At 46.0% G+C, this 22,220-nt stretch overlaps 1 protein-coding gene across 1 annotated transcript in view; it reads left to right on the plus strand.

Annotated features, from left to right (window-relative positions):
* LOC144829050 (uncharacterized) overlaps positions 1–22,220 on the plus strand; it is a 491,023-nt gene that overhangs the window by 417,611 nt on the left and 51,192 nt on the right. Inside the window, exons 20-21 of the mRNA XM_078687792.1 lie at positions 218–553; positions 21,316–22,176. Of these exons, the coding sequence (XP_078543918.1) occupies positions 218–553; positions 21,316–22,176 (1,197 nt within the window). The remainder of the gene's footprint in view (positions 1–217; positions 554–21,315; positions 22,177–22,220) is intronic.

Below are 22,220 nucleotides of genomic sequence, written 5' to 3' on the forward strand. Positions count from 1 at the left end.
TATGAATCAGATCTCATTACTTTTCTCAAGCATCTTTACATGTATGGCCTTTCAGATTTTGCCTTAAGGAGGTTGTGACTGTATCCATTTATGTCTGAAAACAAACTTTTAAATTAAGCTGCTTCTGTTTTATAATACCAACATACTAACCAATTTTACTGAGCTGATATTGACCTGAGTTTTTATGTTTCCTAAATTGTTAATTTTTAATTGTCAGATGGAAACTGGAATCGTGAGTCTCAAATGGCTAGATCGAGTGGCGCTGGGTTTGAAGGGTCAAGACTGATGGCACAGGATATGCAGCGTGGAGGCATGCCTATGGAAAAAGCATTTGCAACCGAGAAGCAAGAACGTTGGAACCCTCCTCTGCATGACCGGGATATCAACAGAGGGATCCAGTCAGATTCTTTAAGGATGGAAAGCACACCATGGAGACAGGCACAAACTGTGCCATCTTCAGCTGCTCCCGTGCCTGATGATAATGTGGTTGATATATTGGAAAACTTTCTAAAGCAAAGTTTAGGTCAAGTGGAGCCGAACAGTTTTGGTAAAGGTGAGTCGGAAATGACAAAAGCTACAAGTTACCTTGGGATGTATTATATAAAGCAGTGGTAACTATTGGCAAAGCCTACAAAATTGGAAATAGCTCACCAGCTTTTGTATTGTGAAAGAAGGGAGGAGAGTTTTGCAGTATAGGAGTATAGGATTGCGGTCATCTCTTACACTATAGAACACAGCTGCTTGTTGGAAAGTATCTTCAATGAGTACTGCCTGGCGAGAAATTAATGCACATGCATTAGGTTTATAATAATTGTAAATTGCTGACTTTATAGACCGTATGGGGCAGCGTTGAAAAGTGCTTATTGATGCAGTATTAATTCCATGCTCTGCTACTTCCTTCAGTCTATTCAGAAATTCCTCTTAGCATAGGCAGAAGGAACTACCAGCTCTAAAGCATTGCATTGATCATATATTCACATGTTTGAATCAACCCCCCTATCGTCAAGATGGCATTCCACTTAATTATAAAAATAATGTTCGAGGCATATGAGCTGCATATTACACACTGTGCATAGATGGCCACCTAGTGTTGGGCCCAGATGTTTGCAGTTTGTTTTGTTTTAGAAAAGTCTTTGGAAGTCACGGGATAGGTGACTCCTCCTTTGTATGATACTGCGCATGGGCATCGGCTCCATCCCCAGGTTGGTTTTTTCCATCACCGGGCTCTGAAGTGTTTCCAGCGCTCCATGTTGGAACCGATTTCCTTCGGCGCGCAATCCTCACCAACTTTCCGAAAATTAGTTTTGAACGCTTTTCCAGTCGACGCTACTCTTCAACACCGAAGATTTCGATTCCGGTCATCGTCGACGGCCTTCAGACCTAACTAGGCCTCGACTCCAGCTCATGGAAAGGACGCCATTTAAAAAGTGTCCTCAATGTGGGTCGAAGTTTCCCCACACCGACCTTAATGAAGTGTGTAACCTCTGCCTCTCCCCGGAGCACGAGGCCAGAGACTGTTCCGCTTGTGCCTCTTTTCGCTCCAAAAAAGACTATCCGGGACCGAAGAGCTAGGAGAACAATGGCTCGATCTTCAGCTCCGATTCCAGACGACCTCTTTAAAGAAGGCGTCGACGTCCCAGAACAACACGACGTCGACAGAAACTCCGAGGCAGAAGACATCACTCCAGCACAGCGGGTCGTAAGTAAGACCATCGACCCCGACCCTTCCTCGACACATCCAAAGAAGGCCCGGGTCACACCCTCGCCCTCAGGCTTGGGTGCACACCGACACACTGCTTCTACTGCCCCACCTTCGGGTCCGGCTAAGAAGCTCACTGATTCTAATAGAGAAAAAATATAAAGCTGCCCCTTCAGACCCAGCCTATATTAAAGATTCAGTACCACTAGACTCACTTGTAGTTTCCAATGCACGCAAGAGAGCAAACTCACAAACCTCAGGTGAAGCTCCCCCACCAGATAGTCTAAGCTACTTGACGCATCAGGGAAAAGAACTGCGTCTCAAGCCGCAAACATGTGGCGTATTGCCAATACACAAGCATTATTGGCCAGATATGACAGGGCACATTATGACGAATTAGAATCACTAATGCGGCACCTCCCTGATAAGTACAAAGATAGAGCAAATTAGCTTATCCAAGAAGGGAAAAATATTACAAACGCCTCTATTCGGTGTGCACGTGATGCAGCAGACACTGCCTCCAGGGCAGTTAACACCAGTGTTTTATTGCATAGACATGCCTGGCTACGCATATCAGGGTTCAAACCTGAAGTCCAAAGTGCTATACTTAATCAACCCTTCGATGAGCAACACTTACTCAGACCCAATGTAGATGTATCACTTGAAAAAATGAAAGGATACAGATACAGCCAAATCTATGGGAGCCCTGCAGTCGCAGGCTCCCAGACGTTCATTTCGCCGCTCATCTTATCGAGGCGCCACCAGGGGATACTCTTTGGACACACCTTCTACCTCCAACAAAGCCCCTACACAATCCACCTATAGTAAGGGCTACCAAAGGGGGGGGTTACAGGGGTAACAATAATAAAGGCGGAGGTAAAAACAACTCCCGCTCTGCCTCTACCCCTGCCCAATGACTCCCCTTCCCTTTCCCCCGTCCCATTCCACTCCTGTTGGGGGAAGACTACAACAATATCTGCCAGCTTGGGAAAACATCACATCAGACAGGTGGGTGCTTCAAATAATTCAATCGGGTTACTTTCTAGAACTAACATCCACCCCCCCCAAACATACCACCCAAGCAGCGTCCAATGTCACAAGAACATTTAACACTGCTCAGACAGGAAGTAATATCCCTCCTGCAGAAAAATGCAATAGAAATAGTCCCAAAGCATCAGCAAAACAAAGGAGTATACTCCCTATATTTTCTAATCCCAAAGGACGGACGGATCTCTTAAGACCTATCCTAGACCTCAGACCTCTAAACATTTACATACAGTCGGATCATTTTCATATGGTCACACTACAACAAGTCCTTCCACTCCTGTTACAAAACGACTTCCTTGTCACTCTAGTTATCCAGTATTTGGGTATCTTTCATAGATTCACATGCCTGAATCATTCCCCGTCGCCGAGGCGGGAGTCCCACGGTAATTATATATTAAAAAGCAGTGCCTTAGAATAATCTGTAGTAGGCAGACAAGACTATAGGCCCCAAAAGGCCCAAAACTTAGCAGCCTATCTACCTCATTATATGAAAAGAACTGAAAGTAGTTCCAACCAATCAGCTGTCAGCACCCTCTAGAACCTTCCAAGCAGAGGCAGTTCTCCTCAGATTTTCACCGCACCTCGTGTGTAAGGGAGTCTCCCTGAGTGCCGACTCAGATTTCAACTTTTTTATTCAGAATGTCTGAGAAGAAAGCCCTTTTCAAGGCCTGCAGGACCTGTGATAAAAAGAGGGTCCATGTAGATGACCAGCACAAGGACTGCATCTACTGCCTGCATCCCAATCACATTGTGAAGGATTGCAGGATTTGCCGCACCTTCCCTGCCAAGACCATCAGGGACAGGGAGGCAAGGGTTCTTCTTTGGCTCAAATCATCTTCCACAGATGATGACAGAGCTTCTACATCCAGCAAAAGAGCCAGATCCAGAGATAGCTCTTCTCCTGAGAGGAAAAAACACAAATCCTCTCATAGAGCTTCAGAACCCTCAAGGAGGTTATCCTCTCCTCCTCTTCACTCTCCAGCTTCTACGCCTTCAGGATCTTCATCTAAAACTGTGTAAAGCACAAACAAAAACTTTCTCTGGTGTCTTCTCAAACAGTCTGTGACTTCTACCACCTCAAGCTCTTTGGCTACGGTGTCTACCTCTGCTATTACTTCACCTATTGTGTCAGCCAAGGTTTCCTCAAAGAAATCTTCAGGGGCTAAGGATATTTCTTTAATCTCTTCAAAATCATCATCGTCGACGACCATTCCATTGACCGTTCCATCGTCGACGAAGTCATAGTCGACAAAAGCCCCGTCGACTAAGATCTCGTCGACAACTGGATCATCTAAGAGCCCGTCGACGACAGCCTCGTCGACGACCGCCTCGTCGACTAAGATTCCATCGACGACTGCCCCGTCGACAACAAGTCCATCTACAGTACCACCGTCAACGACAATCCCATCGACGACTAGTCCGTCGACGACGAGCTAGTCGACGGCCATTCCAGCAAAGAGTCCAGTCATCACTAAGACTCCGCCTGCGAGACCCTGGCCTTCTCTACCTCAGGTATCTCATGCCTCACCTGTAGCATATACTCATTTTCAGATAAAAACCTATCATAGGCAAGACTACTCCAATATTTCTCCACATTTTAGAAACATATGTGGAAGAAGAGGAATCTGATGATGATGGAGATGATGAAGGTCCCTTTGGGATTGCACTCCACCCATCCGAATTACAAATAAAATGTCAGGATGAAGAGGAGGAAATACAGGAGCATTACTACCAAGAGGATTTGTCTACACCTTTCTATAGACAACCATACAGAGCTCCACGTTCGGAGGAGTCGAGTCCTCTTCCTCCTTCGTTGATACAGGACTTACAGGCTATGTTGGCAGACTATCGCCAAAGGTTCCCACCTACACCGTCCACGCCAATTGTACCTCCGGTACCAGCGGACGTACCTACGCCTCCACCACCGCAGCCTCCAGTGTCGCCAAGACACACTGCAGAACCCACACCACAAGAGGATCGGGATACTTCCTCTTCGGATCAGGATGGAGCAGAGGAAGGCGAGTTGCCTCATGACAACACACCTGCGGATCCGTGGGATGACTATGTAAGACCCATGCCTTCCCCTCCTTTGCCGCAACCCTCTAATTCTCCGCCGGAGGACATTGGCAGCTTTCACAATATCATGCAAAGGGCGGCTACAAGATTTGAACTACCAGTTACTATTGAGCAGTCGGAATGTTTTTTGCACGACTTTAAAGAAGGGTATAGGATGATCACCAGGGCCATACCCATTACAGAATTTATTTGGATGGAAGGTCTTAAGATTATGAAAACACCCGCTTCTATCCCGGCAGTCCTTCCTCGTATTGAGAAAGTATAGAGCACCGCCAGGAACTCCATCTTGTTTGGTGGGCCACCCACGTCCGGACTCTGTGATATCCCAAGCTGCTCAACAGAGGTCCAAAAATACATCCACTCCAATCTCAACACCACCGGACAAAGAGGGCAGGAGATTGGATCTAATAGGCAAGAAGTTCTCCACCAATGCTACATCAAGGCAGCGAATGCTCTTGCGATTCTTTCCCGCTATGACCGACAGATGTTGTCGGAACTATCTGAGTTCATAGAATTGATACCGGAAGATCGTCAGCAAGAAGTACGTAAAATAGTGCTTGAAGGAGAGAGGGCGGCTTCAGAAATAGATTGCGCCCTAGACATCGCAAACACTAACTCTCGTCAGTTAGCGGGTGCTGCGGTGCTCAGACGACAGGGCTGGCTCAGAGCAACCTCCTTCAGACCTGAGGTGCAAACAAAAATCCTCGATATGGCTTACGACGGGGACTCGCTCTTCAGTAAGCACATTGATGACTCCTTACTAACCATCAACACCGCAAAATCGCTTGGTACCCTGCAATATAAAAGAGGTTATTTTAGAGGAGTAAAAGGTCGTGGATTTTCTTCCAGAGGAAATTACCACAATCAACAGAACAGGCAATGCCAGACGCAGTGTAAGCAACCATATTACCAATCTTCATACAGGCAATCTTCCTCCAGTAATTTCTCTCGTCAGGGAGGAAGACGAAGATCAAATAATCAAGGACGAGATTCAAACAAACGTCAATGAGCTATGCCGGGCGCCAGTCCACAATCCTTCCCTCCCTGTGGGCGCGAAGATCTCTGCCTTTTACCAACAATGGCGGAACGTCACATCGGACCAGAGTGTGTCCTGAGTTCGTAAAGAAACCACCTACGACCCCGCCCAAGGGTCCCCCTCCCTTCGTCTTCACTTTCTGTTCAAAGAGGCCTTAAACATGTTTCGGAAGAATGCGATAGAGAAGGTTCCAATCTCGCAGAAAAGAAGAGGATTTTACTCTCGCTTTTTCCTTATAAAGAAAGTCGGGAGAGTGGCGCCCGATTCTGGATCTGTGCAAACTCAACAAATTCTTGAAGAAACAGAGTTTTCGCATGGTGACATTGGCAGATGCGCTTAATTGTAAGACGCTTACTTCCATATTCCTATACACCCCAAACATCGCAAATACCTACGGTTCACAGTGGCTGGCGTCCACTTTCAATTCAAGGTGCTGGCATTCGGGCTGAAATCGGCACCAAGAATATTCACAAAATGTTTGGCCCCAGTCTCTGCAACATTGAGGTCCCAGGGGATGCAGGTCTTCCCATATGTCGACGATTGGCTGCTCAAAGGACCATCGAAACCGATCACAAGACAAGCGGTCAAAAGCGCCCTTCGTCTATTCTCAAATCTAGGCCTCACTCTCAATGTAAAGAAGTCGCAATTGCAACCCCTACAGGTGTTAACCTTTCTGGGAGCTTCACTGGACACCCAACAGTGCAAAGCGTTCTTGTCTCAGGAACGGCAGAACAAACTTCAAAAACTGGCAAGGCAAATCTCAACAAAGTCACTTTCTGTTCGAACATATGCGTCTCTTCTAGGGATGTGCTCTTCAGCGATCAGTCTAGTTCCATTTGCAAGACTCAGGATGAGGCCACTGCAAGAGGAGTTACACCGACCATGGCAACAAATAGGAGGGTCTTTCGACGATCGCATAAAAGTGACACCATGAATGAAGCATGCTCTTCAATGGTGGTCAAAAGAAAGCAATCCTTCTCCGGGTCTAACGTTTCTTCAAACTCTACCGGAGTTCATTCTGACCACGGATGCATCCATGGAAGGATGGGGAGGCCATCTCCAGGACCTCCAGATTCAAGGCCGATGGTCTCATCAATATCGGCAGAAACACCAACAGTCTCGAATTAAGAGCCATTTTCCTTTCTCTGCAAGCGTTCCTTCAGAGAATTGCAAATTCTTCAGTGCTGGTGCGTACGGACAATACCACCAGCATGTTTTACATCAACAAGCAAGGGGGAACTAGATCTCTATCTCTGTCGCAAGAGGCTCAAGAGATGTGGGAGTGGGTTATACAACACTGCATAACCCTCAGAGCGGAGTATGTAAAGGGGGTTCAAAACTCTCTAGCCGACAGCCTCAGCAGATCCCTCGCAGGTTGCCACGAATGGGAGCTGGAACAAGAACAGGTGAACAAGATCTTTCAGAGATGGGGCACACCAACTTTAGATCTGTTTGCGACGCAACAGAACAGCAAATGCCTGTATTACGCCAGCAGATTTCCTCAACGGGGGTCAAGAGGGAATGCCCTGTCCATGAGATCGTCAGGAATCTATGCATACGCTTTTCCCCCGATACCGTTAATACCAAGGATTCTGCAAAAGATGAAGAGGGAACACCCGGGTCTACTAACTTGTTGGAGACTTGCATTTGTGGCGGAAGGAACGATTCAACAGCAATCCTTGTGGGTCCAAACGATCTAGGGGCTCGCGGCAGGGGGAGGCAGAAGCAGTGGCTTTTCATGCTCACACACCGTTAATAACAGGTGCCCGTCCATTGGTATCAAGGGCAAGTGGTTGGGAATGCAATTCGATCTTCATCGTTAATACTTTTTGTGGAAATTTACAGTATAAACCAAGATTCTAGGAAGTCCCCGGCGGTGGCACAGTATTATAGATTGTTGTTTCTGGTCCTGATGAGAACCCCCCCAAGTGGGTGGGGTTTGAAACGCGTAGACCTTTTTGTTTTTCCACTATCAATCAAATGTTTATGTACTTTGATTAAGACTGTGGGTGCACTGCCAATAATTGTTTGATTTAGAAAAAGTGGTGCACACCTTTTTTAATATCACAAGCAGTACTCTGTTTGTTTAGTGGTTTGGCCTTTCTTCAAAAATCTAGATTGGCTGTTTAGGACTTTGTGTTTGTGTGGTGACTGGAAAATGTGTGAGTGGATGTTTGAATATTCAAATGGGTTATGATTGGAAGCAATAGTATGTAGTAAATATTTTTGTCTTGCAATTTTTTTGTACGTATATCCCCCAGATGTGTTTCTAAAAAAGACAAAATCCTTTTTGAATATTGCAAATAAAAGCATGTAATAAGCGCAGTGGTGCTTGGTTTGGTTGTCCTTGCACTATTTATTCAGTAAGTAAGAAGTATTCTATCAGTATTGGCATTTTCTTTGGTTGTTGGTTTAGTAGACTCAGCCTTACTGATTAGAGTCAGGCCCTTTATTGTTAAATAGAGGCTGCCACACAGCAGACCTGTTGGTGGACCCCTGGGTGGAGAGCCCCCCGCTCTCCTGGGCCTGCAACAATGCACATCCTGGGCGAGGTGATATGTCTCCTCCCCCAGGATGTACAGGGGGAAGCTTCAAAGGCATACCGCCTCTGAGAGAGCTTCTCCTGACCATTTGCTGTACCCAGCAACTGGCCCCCCACCCGTTCTACCCCCACTCTGGCGGGAAAAACTACGCCCGGAAGGAGTGTGTGCCAACCTTTGCCAACTCCACCCATCAGGTGGAGGAGGCGAGGTGAAGCACGACCCCGGGCTCCGGCCATCTTGTAGATGGGGAGCCCGGCCCAATCCCAGCTATGCTCCTGCCCCCCTCCCACAGGAGAGGAGCAGGCTAGGGGGTGTCCTCACCCCAGGACCGGGACCCGTTGGTCCCTGCCCTTGCCCTACCTGTAACGCCCCTACCTTTAGTATTTAGGGGCTCCCTGAACCTTCCTTCCTCAGATCCCGATATCAAAAGAAGATCAAGAAGAAGACCCACCGCGCAGCTGCTAACAGGACAACAACTACTGAGTTGGCCCCAGCCCTACCAGCCTGTTGATCCTGGAACCTGCTCCTGCCTAATCCTGGTGACCTCCGCGGACAGCAACCTTGGGACACCCAGAGGACCTGCCTGCCTTGACCCTCTCGAAGATTGGGACTCCCATCAGCAGAGGCTCTGCTGCAACAACCCACCTGGTGCTCACCAGGAAGCTCCGGACCAGCCCACTCTGCACCAGCCGAGCCCGTGCCGGGCCAACCCGAACAAAGACCACGAGGACGTCCCCCCGGCGACTGGGACCCAAAGTCCAGTGCCCCAAGACCCTCCTCGACGAACCAGCCGACGCCTGCAGACTCAGAACCAGGGGCCACCCCAACCGCGACCAGCCGAGGGTAAGCTTTTCCGACCCCTAAAGACACCCCTGAACCCGCGGCCCCCTGTGCCTCCCTTTGGGGTACCTACCTGTGCTCCAAGATCACAACTTACCTCTCGAAGTGCTATTCGCCCCTGGAGAGTCACCGTCCCCGAGCCTGCAGCCTTTGTTCCTTTTTCAAGATACTCATTGGATAACATTGAGCGCCCAATGGCTCAAAAGCACCTTTGAACCCAGCCGCCCGAGTGCCGCTGGCTGTGACCCCTCTGTCCTATCTTACTTCCCCCCTTCCCCTGAGCAAGTGACCAGGAGCCCAGCTCCCAGAGCCGCGTGGCCTGCTAGCTAGCCGCCACCAACCAAAGGCCCCCTTTCCCTCATTGGATAACATTGGGTCTACCTACCTCTGCACCCGGCTGCCCCTGTGCCGCTGGGACTGAACTAACTGTACTCACATGACCCTGGGGGACCCCTGAGTCTACGCCCAGAACCCTAACTTCACCAACCAAGTACTCACCTGGAAACCGGTAATTCACTTACCTGCCATTGGATAACATTGACCCATTTTGACTTCAGCCCAGTACTTAACCGCAAAAGTAATCCCTAGCGGGTTTTCTAGTAACCTGTAATTTCTCCATAGGAGCCCATTGTCTGCTTTTCTATGAAATTTCTTCCAAGTGTCTACTTTTGAAAACTGCAAATATTCTTTAAAAATCGTACGAAATACTGAAACGCAATTACCTACCTGTTTTGAGTTAAGCCCCCAGTGCTGGCCCTAGGAGACTAGTGCTGGTTTACAATAGTAACGCGATCGTACTTTACCTGTAACCTGAATTTCCTCCCATTGAATAACATTGTCAGAATCACCTTGAAAAGTTTCTAAGTGTGAACTTTTAAAATGGCTTTATATTCAGGAAAATTCATCACGGTAACTAAAACGTTTTTGCTAATCTGGTTTCAGCTTAGAGCCCAGAACTGAATCTAAGATCTAGTCCTGGAATTACCAAAGTAATCCATAAAGTAATTAACTGTACTTTCCTATGAAAAACCCATTGAGCTCAATGCTAGAGTGTTTCAGAACTGTATTGCTTATTAGCTATCCTGTAATTATTGTGTGTACAAACTTATTGCTCCTCTGCAAAGTATTTACATGAGAGTACTCGTACCGTGAAAAGTATATTTTTATAACTGTTGGTTCTGAAAATAAAACAGCTATATCTGAGGATATAAACACAATTGGCCTGGAGTTCAGTTCTTGAGTGTGTGAAACCTTTTGCTGACTGAGTGTACAACAAATGCTTTACACTGTCCTTTGTTACTGCCTTACTGCTCGACCAAGCTACCACTTTGGAGAGTAATGCAGTTCTGAATTTAACCTCTGTTATACCTTTGGAGTTTGTGGACTCTATACACACTGTAGTACCTTATTGTCCAGTATATATAGAGCCACTTTCTCACAGGTGGGCACATCTCCCTTGCTCACTTGGTTTTCCCGCTGGTTCTCCCACCCAAAGTGGGGTCAGAACCGGTGGGGACCAGTTGCTGGAAACAGCAAAAGACCTGGGGAATCTCACAAAGGCAGCAAACCTTTGAATTGCCCCTTCGTGGACCCTGCCCATCCGGGGGAGGAGGCTTGGCACCTCGTCCCAGGATATCCATTGTTTCAGGCCCCCGCGAGCAGCAGGCTCTTGGCCTAGGGGTCCAGAAACACGTCTGGGGCTAGCTGCTAGGGAGCAGCCACTCAGCCTGGACACTAGTGTTAGTTCATTATTCAGGGGGCATCTCTAAGATGCCCTCTGTGTGCATTTTTCATTTGACCCCACACTGGCATAAGTGTGGGTTTAATGTGCTGAGAAGTTTGATACCAAACTTCCCAGTTTTCAGTAAAGCCAATATTTTACTGTGGAGTTCGTACTGACAAACTCCTGGCACTATATACTCTTAATGGCAGTACTGCACTTACAATGTCTAATAATTGGCTTACACACTGTAGGGGTACAGGGCTCATGCACCTGTACCCTCACCACTGGGGTACAGGGCTCATGCACCTGTACCCTCACCACTGGTATAGTGCACCCAGCTAAAGGGGTGGCTGATCTATTCCAGGGCAGTGAGTTAAAGGCATGACACACAGGGATGTGTGCCCTGTCGACTCTTCACTCTGTTCTGCACTAAAACACGCCTACAAAGCCTGCAAAGGCAGTGTGTGAGTGTAAAGGTACAGGACCTCTAGGGGAGGCACAGTAATGCTGCAACCCTTCGAGGTCTTCCCTGGTCACAGTACCCTGGGTTCCTGTGGTATCATTTACCAGGGGCTGACCTTTGGCCAGAGAGTGCCAATTGGGTTTGGCCTTCAATGCAGTTTTAGGGAAAGAACATAGGCCCTAGGTACCTGATTGGCAGGAGCCCAGGGCACACTCAGCCAAAGTAAATCAGCAGTTAAGCAAAAAGTGGGAGCACCAATCAGAAAGAGGGCTCTTTCTCACAACACCCCTCTCTGCTCCCCTTTCTGAGGATCTTCTCTTTATTTTTACCCTTGCCCACAGAGTTCTGCTATGGGCACCTTAAAGCGTTATCTTTATTCTGACTCTGCCTTTTTGCTGTTGCCTGACCATCAATCCCCCTAAAAATCCCCTATTGTACAAAGGTTCTTGAAAGGTTTATAAGATGTGCTCCCTCCTCCCTTTATAATATCTCAGAGGAACCTTGATCTTGTCCGGACGTTTCTGATGTGTGCTCTCTTTTGACCGGACTACAGTAATCCTTGGATAAGAGTTGGAAACATTATTTTCCATTACTCTCCTCCAGGTTAATCATTTTTAACTAAGGCAGTGGCCCTTTTGAATAAAGCATTATTGGTACCACTCGCTTTATTTTAACTCACCACATCCACGTCTACCACTTGATTCTGGCCCCATACCCGCACTTCATCCATACGGCAGTTGGAAAAAGATCTCCGCTAAAGAGCCCCTCTTTGAGGTGTTGCCCGTTGGGTATTGCACCGCCGACCCAACGAGGAGCAGGCCCAAATGATGAAGCATGACACCTGAAAGGGTGTGTGAGGGCATTAAATCCAACAAAATGGATTCCCAGGGTGAATTTCTGACCACCCTACCATAATTCACCAACATCACTGACTGCACCAACTTCTCCCTTCGTTAGGAACAGCGCGACATCAGTTGAATAGATATGCTCTCTTTAAGCTCTTGCATAACTGACCTCTCAAGCTCCTTACCTTCAAGACGTTCTTCCTGGTGCCAATAACATCTGCCCGGAGGTTCAGTGAGCTGCAGGCTTTGTCATCCAAGCATCCATACTTGTACAGCTACCCAGACAAGCCGGTTTTACGAATTAGAGCGTCTTTTCTCCCAAAAGTAGTCTCCCCTCATGTCTGCCAGTCCATCACTCTGCCAATTTTTTACACACTCCCTCATCCCTCTAAGGAAGAGCGACTTCACCGACTGGACCCAAAATACAGCGTTGTCGTTCTGCATTGTCCTCCCGATGTTTTGGGTGGATGTCCAGCTCTGTGGGGTGTGTCATAGTAAAGCAAGGAAAGGCTGTGCAGAAGTGGACCCTCTTGATCAATCATGCTCTACATTAAGATCTCCCACACACTGGTCAAAAAGCAACCCCATGAGGCTTTGCATGCTCATGACACCATAGCCAAGGCTGCGACCACTGTTCGCATTCGGTGTCCCAGTCCTGGACATCTGCCAGGCAGCAGCGTGGGCCTCCTTCCACACTTTCACTAAACACTACTGCATGGACAGTCTGGTCCTTCAGGGTGGGTACTTTGCCCATTTGGTCCTGCTGGACGTTTTGTTTTGAAATATTTTCACAGACACACCTCCGGAGAGGTATTGCTTGGATATCCATTCTAAAGTAAGAAATCTCCAGCCAGTAATATCGTTGAGATAAGTTACTTACCTTCGGTAAAACCTTTTCTTGGTAGAGGACTCTAGCCACAGATTCCTTACTGACCCACCAATCCTCCCCGCCTTGCAAACCGAATTCTAGTGACAGTTTTTCTGCCTTCAGGGACCTTATTTTCATTTACCAGTGGTCAGTGTTCTTCGTGGCGCTCTGCCCTTAGTGTGGAAAGTTGCGAATAGAAACTGACATCCGCATGCTGAGGTGGCACCTATATAGGCATCAGTACCTCACTTCTAGCACCTATGACCCCATATGGAGCCGAACTACGCTACTTACCGGCGCACAGAGCTACTGCTCACGAAACATTTCCGGATTCAGTCTGAAGCCTGGGGATGAGTCTAAGTTAAGGAATCTGTGGCAAGTTGGTCTCTACCAGATGAAGATTTCCCAAAGGTAAGTAACTTGTTCTTTGTAACTTAAAACTCAAAGAAATGTGCAGTGGGCAGCAGCTTCAAAACATGGCTACACATTAACTTGATAAAAAATTTTAAGTGTTGAAGAGCTTGTAGAATTCTTATTTGTAAGTTGTGAGGTGATGGGAGTTTTGTGTCTAAACGGGCTCACTGGTGAACTAGCAGAATTCTGTTTTGTGACCTTAAAATGTTTAATCCCCATTATGTCGACTAATGTGCCACCAAATAGGACGGAGTGCATTAGGAAAGAACCTTCAAGCATACCCGCTCCTCCGAGAGCCTGCCCCCTAATACCATAGTGTAGAAGTGATTAGAGTCCTGGCACCTCAGTTTCGGGAAGGTCCTCTTCATAACAAAAAGATCAGATCTCTGGCATCTGAAATATATTTTCTCCCAGAACCAGTTGGGTCCATAGTCTTTGTCATTGGGTTATCACCAAAACCAACTTAAATGTGTAGTATTGAGCATAAGCTTTCCCACAAGGCATGCATTAGGCATACAGTCATAAAATTAAAAATGTTTACAAAATTAAATTTGGGAAAGCAAAATGCTATTGGTAAGAAAGTGGATAATTATTTGCAGTGGACCAGTGTCAACTGCACAGGGTAAAGCTACCACCTGCTTGATATAACATAAAATAACAAACTTGCGCTCAATCCCTGGTAACGTGACACAAAGCAGTCCGGTTTAAGTCAAAGGAAGTGGGTAAAGTATTTAAGCAGTGCATGCTCCGTAGAAAGTCGCAATAATTCTTCAAACTATTTTAAAGCAAAGAAGAACATTTTATGAGTAAAATAAGGAAAAAAACATCCAGTAATTAGAACCGTATACAACTTTTTAAAGAATTAACTTGAAATAGTGACAAAAAGCACCAATGATCTTACAATGGGCGGGCACTAGGTGCGGATTGAGGCCTAGTCGTGATGGAATCCTGTCTGATACACCAAGTGGATTGGTTCCTGTGATAGTTTGGAAGTCTGAAAGCTTGGAAAAAAGAGTTTCAAAGTCCTAAACCAAAAAGGGACGTAGTCATTTTTTGAAGAAAACGTCTCCCCATGAGACAAAGGTGAAATTGTAGCCACTGCTATGGGACTTCCAGTCAGATTCATGTCCCAGGTTGGCCCCAGTAAGGCTCAGAAACTTTCAAGTAAAACAGCAAAAGTTTTAACCCCTCCCATGCTGGTGACGGAACCGCTCCGTCACCAGCCACGGACGCGCTGTGCTGATGACGGAGCGGTTCCATCACGGCCCACTCGGAGCGCCTGCGCAGTGCGGATTCCGCGCCTGCGCTGGACGTTCCATTGAGCGGGCGGGGCCGTGACGGAACTGCTCCTTCATAAGCACAGCGCACCCGAGGCTCGTGACGGAGCGGTTCCGTCACGAGCATGGGAGCGCCGCGCGGCCGCCCCACCCCCCTAGTGCTGCGGCGGAATTGCCGCCGCAGCGAAGGGGTTAAAGTCTCGAAACAGAAGGGGTCTTTACTGTTTGTTTTCTTCCAGAGATGCCGAAACCTTTAGGGGAATTGATTATGAAATTCAGTCAGACGCCGTTGAACTGTTGGTTGGGTACTTTTAGCGGCAGGTCTTCTTGACTCTGTTGCAGCTGTTTTTTCAAAAGATTCCAAACTTTTTCCCTGGTGCCCCAAACACTCTAAGTTCTGTAGTGTAGTTCCTATATTCCCAATAGGCTCTGCGCATTGGAATAATATAAACGGCAGTGTAGACGTAGGACTGAGGTCATCTAGGTCTCTACTGACCATATTAGACTTAATTAGTTTTGCCAGCTAGCTCAGAGGTCACTAGAAACTTTCTCGAATGTTCAGGAAAGAGTTAACTCTCCTGATTTAGACAAGAAGGGATTAGCTTCTGACAACCGCATAAACATGACAACTTTGCTCCCTCAGAATAAAGAGTGCATCTCTAGAGTCGTGTAAAAACAATAGACAACTATTTCACTCAGTCAATCGTGCATACTTAGTTTCACCAGAGAGCAGAGAAATAGAGACGGGCGTTTTCAATAAAAGGTGTTATTTATTGAGCAGTCTTCTTTCTCATGCAAGAGAAATGAATTGCCACAATTGCAATACTTATCATGAAGTAAAGTGCGTACAGTAAAAGGAGTATTATAAAATAATACTGTAAAAGCATTGATATGGTTTCTTAGCCATATGATACTTTAAAATGGATAAAATATGTACATACATAAAAACATTGACTAACGTACTCAACTGGTGCTTCAAAAAAAAAATATATCTATCTATCTATCTATCTATCTATCTATCTATCTATCTATCTATCTATCTCTAAGCCTAATACGTGGGAAGGAGTAAGTACGTTGCAGTTCAAGTTAAGTTGGTTTTTGCCAAGAATCTAAATCAAGAAATCTCTCAAGGGTTTAGTCAGCTCCGTACCTTGATAATAGAATGTAGGAGGTCTTGTATCTCTCTCTCAGGACTCTATCTCCCAGCAACCGGCAAGGGTGACTGGAAACACTGGAGCTGGAATTTCTCGGCTGGAGAAAGTCAGCGTCTTTCTCAGTGCGTCAAAAGGGAGGAGCGGCTTCCTTCGGCTCTCGCATCAGCTGGGCTTCGGGCAAGTAGATAGCCGCTCTGCTCCAAACCACTGTGTGTTTGCTTAAGGCAACGTTGGTATTTTTATACCTGAAAGGTGCCGAGTTTGACGTAAGGTTGGACATAAGACGTCACTAAGAACTAACAGTTCTTTCAGGACTCCAGGAGTTCTTGTGCAAATCAAAACAAAAGCAGGGGGAATTCCCGGGCTGCTGGAGGCTTGGTTTGTTTAAAGAACGCGTTGTACTTTCTAGGAGTCTAGGGGAGTAGCCTTGACGGAATTTGGACTGCATGGGCTATTACTAAATATGGATATGATTCTTATGCATTTATAAGGATTCTATTTATTATAACCACATAAGGGCATAAATCGGGAATATCAAATTAGGGTCCTAGATAGAAATACAACAGTTCCATTTACCACTGGTTTGTTGGGAAATGTAGGGAAAAGGCCTTTTGTAGTTTTTGCGTCCCTGTAGGCACACAGGGGTGCGGCACCTAGAGACAGACTCTCGGAGTGCCACAAGTCCACCAGCAGAGCCCACTCTAAGTTTCATTTACCACCTGTCATCTGGGAAATATAGGGATACAGCTGTTTGTAGTTTTTGCGTCCCTGTAGGCACACAGGAGGTCAGCAAACTGACTCTTGGAGCACAATTCTTTTTCATAGGTGCGAAGGGAAGGCGGGCCAGTCTTTCAGATCTTCTTGCATGTTCGATAGCAAGTTCAGACCTCTTATGTTCTTCCACAGGTGTAGAAAGTGTTCTGAGAGCCTGGCACTAGCTACTGGGTGGGGAGGACTCCTGGTCACTCCCTAACCAATGGGGTAAGAGTTCCGTGGGGCAAACCTACCCACTTCTTGAGTAGTTCCTGTTATCCTACTGCAAAAAGACACTAAATCCCATGTTCCAAGACATTTTCAAGATGGTGACAATTCTTCAGCCATACTAAATGTGCCCTCTGAGGGTTTTTGGATATGTAGGGAGTGTCGTGTGGTAATCGCCAGTGTCCTCTCACTTCTAATACTAAAATCCAATTTGAAGCATGCCCTGTCCCTAAACTAGGAGAAAGAAGACTGGTAGTACAAAGGCAGGGTCCTGCAGGATCCAGATAGAGGGGGGATAGACAAGGATTTTCCTGCCATCCTGTTCTCTTCCTTTCAAGTGTGCCACGGTGTTACATGTAGCTCTAACAGGTCTGTCAGGTAGGATTTTACACTTTGGCGTCAAACTAATGCCCGCAGCCCAAACCCTGTGTATTCTCCTAAGCTCAGGAGTCGCCTCTGCCAGTTCAGACCAAGTATTAGGCGGGTGGTTGCAGGAGTGCTCATGCTAATGAGCCTCCATCTTCTTCAAGCAGGGTGAAGGTAACTTTCTAAAATTCACTTTTCCGACATATTTAATAAAATCTGACTTCCGCATTAGTTGGATGTTTATTAAATATAAAAATGTATTTGAATGGAGGCAGTAGCTGATACAAGTCAAAAGTTATAGATTGACATTTATAAACTGTACACTGACTTTTCCTTTGTGCCAGCTAAAGCATGACCAATAACAGCAGGTTTTGGGCCTAGTCACTGAGGAAACATGCCATTTCTAATGTCCCAAATGTTCCACTCTTAAATATTATGCGCCCTACCTTGTAGACCGTGAGGTGCACTTACGGTGGACTTTTACTATTTAAGGTCCAGTTTTCCACCCTGTCAGAAAGTGCTAGTGAGGGGTCTGTGCAGCAGGGTCCAAACTGCTGCTCTCAGGTTACACCTGAAGTCATGTTTTTCACTCCCACTGTAGTGGATGGCACAATACTGCTGCAGTCCACAAGGGGCATTTAACTTTCTATGCCACTGGTGTACTTCTGCACCATATTCAATGGACTTATAGGAAATTTAAATGTACCTATCTGGTTTTAAGCCTATTTTTACATGTTTTCGGAGTCTGAGAGCATACAGTGGGCTCTGGATAGAAGTGTTTCAGTTGAAGATTACCGGTAGGTGATTTTCAAAAAAATTAACTGACTGTGATCTTTGAAAAACAAGTAATTTTGCCACACTATCCTAGGTGGAATTAACAAGCGTTATCACAGTGCAAATCGTTGCCTACTACAGTAGTCAATGAGATTCAGTGAAACAAAATAGCTGTCTGCATGCCTTAATATAGAGTTATAACTGTCCACTGTTATTTAAAAAATTATTATTGACTTTTCATAGTGAATGTCAGGCCTACTGCTTTTATCTTTCAACTTATCGCAAAAAGCCGATCAGGCCAATGGTATTTATCATGGACTTGCTACTATAACCAACACTTCCTTTGCGTATTAGGCATAAACTTTCTGACAAGAAAAAGGTGTAATACAAGCACTCTTTTCAGTAGAAGTACACAACTTCTGCCCAATTAAATTCTTTATTCAAGGAAACTAATGTGTTTGGAGACCAAGACCCTCTCTCAGCAGTATTTCTCAAAGCACTGTTTCTGTGAATCACATAAGTTCTGGCAACAACTGTGCCGTCATGCCAAACTTAATGAGGTTCCCTTGTGGTCTTGTAATGCGGTCCTGAGGAAAATATTACAGAATTGTTGCAAATGGGGGTGGGGTCGCACACTACTCACACACCGGCGGTGTCGCCCCTAAGGACACTGGTCAATGTAGTAAAGTGTTCGCGATGCATCATCTTTCAATCTTCTGCTATCTTCGCTGTCTTCGCCATCCCTGGACACGTGTTTCGGGGTATTACCCCTCATCAGCAGGGATAGGCCGTGTACTGGGGTTGCCGATGGCTGCCAATATCTGCCAGGTATAGTACCACTCAGGCGCGTAGGTGCGGGATCCCAGGCTCGTCAGCCCGCTGCTCAAGGGAGCTTTAAAGTTACAAATGAGGGTGGGGTCGCACACTACTCACACACCGGCGGTGTCGCCCCTAAGGACACTGGTCAATGTAGTAAAGTGTTCGCGATGCATCATCTTTCGATCTTCTGCTATCTTCGCTGTCTTCGCCATCCCTGGACACGTGTTTCGGGGTATTACCCCTCATCAGCAGGGATAGGCCGTGTACTGGGGTTGCCGATGGCTGCCAATATCTGCCAGGTATAGTACCACTGAGGCGCGTAGGTGCGGGATCCCAGGCTCGTCAGCCCGCTGCTCAAGGGAGCTTTAAAGTTACAAATGGGGGTGGGGTCGCACACTACTCGCACACCGGCGGTGTCGCCCCTAAGGACACTGGTCAATGTAGTAAAGTGTTCGCGATGCATCATCTTTCGATCTTCTGCTATCTTCGCTGTCTTCGCCATCCCTGGACACGTGTTTCGGGGTATTACCCCTCATCAGCAGGGATAGGCCGTGTACTGGGGTTGCCGATGGCTGCCAATATCTGCCAGGTATAGTACCACTCAGGCGCGTAGGTGCGGGATCCCAGGCTCGTCAGCCCGCTGCTCAAGGGAGCTTTAAAGTTACAAATGGGGGTGGGGTCGCACACTACTCACACACCGGCGGTGTCGCCCCTAAGGACACTGGTCAATGTAGTAAAGTGTTCGCGATGCATCATCTTTCGATCTTCTGCTATCTTCGCTGTCTTCGCCATCCCTGGACACGTGTTTCGGGGTATTACCCCTCATCAGCAGGGATAGGCCGTGTACTGGGGTTGCCGATGGCTGCCAATATCTGCCAGGTATAGTACCACTCAGGCGCGTAGGTGCGGGATCCCAGGCTCGTCAGCCCGCTGCTCAAGGGAGCTTTAAAGTTACAAATGGGGGTGGGGTCGCACACTACTCACACACCGGCGGTGTCGCCCCTAAGGACACTGGTCAATGTAGTAAAGTGTTCGCGATGCATCATCTTTCGATCTTCTGCGAAAGTAGCAGAAGATCGAAAGATGATGCATCGCGAACACTTTACTACATTGACCAGAGTCCTTAGGGGCGACACCGCCGGTGTGTGAGTAGTGCGCGACCCCACCCCCATTTGTAAATTACAGAATTGTTGATCTTGCACAAATGAGAATATTCAAGTTCGAGACCTATCTAGACTTTTCTCCACTGTATTGGCTCGAAGGAGTTAACCTTCATAGAGTAGACAATGAGATGAAGGCATACAGGGTCTCAGTAAAAACAAATATATTTCTCAAGTTGTTTTTCATTTAGAGTTCAGCACTCAGACCAGGGGCAGGACATACATTAGAGTTAAAGTACATACGCTCCTGACCTAATCAAAGCTAGCTAAATATTTATTTCAAATGCATGGAACAATGGTTCATGACATTAATGTGTTTCTTAGTCTGTGGGGTGGAATTGGTGTCAACCTTCATATTACCCCACAATTTGGACTGATGTAAATCATCATAATCAAAAGAATGTAATTCCTTCGAGTTGAAGAAAATTGCTGTCATCACTCTGGTATTTTTACATTAACAAACATAGTAGTAGAAAATACTTTGCTATGGTTATTTAGCTATAAGATATATTGATTGTGCAATTATACTAATGTGTTTCCTAGCAACTGGCATTTTAAAAAGCTCAGAGTAGTTGTACATAGTTTACATTATATATAGAATGCTTTTCAGCAGTCTGAGGTAGACCTTTTATAACCAAGTGTATTCCAATTAGAGTGTGTACTTAAATACTTCAGTAGAAGATGAGACAAGCATCGTGGTAATTGCTGCATATAGTACTTCTTAGTTTTCCAATGTCTTTGTTGGTCTTAACAGATCATTTCATATGAAGCACTAAGGTCTACATAGCCTGTTGTATCCCAAGGAGCAAGACCCCTATTGTTGCACTTAAGAGCATCCTGTGTGAGGGGAAAGAATCAGTGCTTTACTAGTTGTCTACTTGTGTTATAGTCTTGGAATGTTTTAATGCAGAGGGAAATAAGCTGCATACAATTCTCTGGGTTACTGCATTGGGGGTGAGGGATGAAGTCCGTTATTGAACATCAATGATGATTCCCAATATGGAGAATTAGGACTGTTATCCTCTGCCCTCTCAAGAGGGACAGGATGACACTTGGGAAGACGGCATAAACATATGGTAAAATAATAGAGAATGAGCCAGTTTTTTGTTTGACCGAGCAAATTGATGTGAACTTAATATTGAGATGAATTTTCTAAAGATAAACGGGTGTAAAATATCCATAAAATATAAATAAAAAAAATTCAAAGTCTTACCTTCTGTGTTTTTCTAGGTCCAAACTGGAATTCAGAGCCTTTAATGCAAAATAAGCCTACACAGCTTGTTACAGCCAGTGGCACATGGAATTTGGTACCAATGTCTCAAAAACAACAAATTCAGCAAGCTGTAGGACAAGGAACCTGGAATGCGAATTCCATGATGCAAAATGAAAAATCTCAACGGGCTAACTTTTCAATTTATGATCCACCATCACTAAATCAATTGAATTTACAACCACAATCAAACCAGTCATCTTTCCTTGGAGCCCAACCTAACTCTGATCTTAGACATTTGGATTCTCGTGGCCCAGGAAGTTTACCTTATGGAAACCGTGGTTTCAGCAGTGAGTTTAATCCTGCAAGTAATGCCTCTTATCCAAGTATAAGAGGCACTGGCCCTTCCTATTCATCAGATAAGTTTGGAATGGATTACAAGGCTAACAGTATGTTAAGAAGCAACCCTTCAGGACCTAGTACTAATCTAATGTCTGATGTAAATTCTAATTGGCAGCCGCAGATGGCAAGTGGACCTATCCGAGACTTACCAGACCTAGGAACAAAGTTTACATCAAATCCTGCCAATCCATCACATGGCTATCTTTCTGGCTCTGCTTCTAAATTCAGTAGAGAACTTCAAGGAAATGTTGAACGTACTCCTCGTCCTTCCATGCTGGGTGATCCGTACAGAGATGGAAATAGAGATTTGGCACCAAATAGAGGCATGATACAAGTTGGAGAAATGAGTCAAAATAGAATGGCCGAAAGAGATGTATTTGGTCTGCCACCTGATATTTTAAGCAAGGTTCGTGGAAAGGATGTGTTTACAGCATGGGCTATTCTATCCAAACTTGCATCACATCATCCTGCACTTGCGCGTGAGTTTATTTCTTTTTTATTCATATTTATTAAACTGTGGTTT

The sequence above is a fragment of the Lissotriton helveticus genome, chromosome 4_1 (genome assembly GCF_964261635.1).
Source record: "Lissotriton helveticus chromosome 4_1, aLisHel1.1, whole genome shotgun sequence".
Taxonomy (NCBI): domain Eukaryota; kingdom Metazoa; phylum Chordata; class Amphibia; order Caudata; family Salamandridae; genus Lissotriton; species Lissotriton helveticus.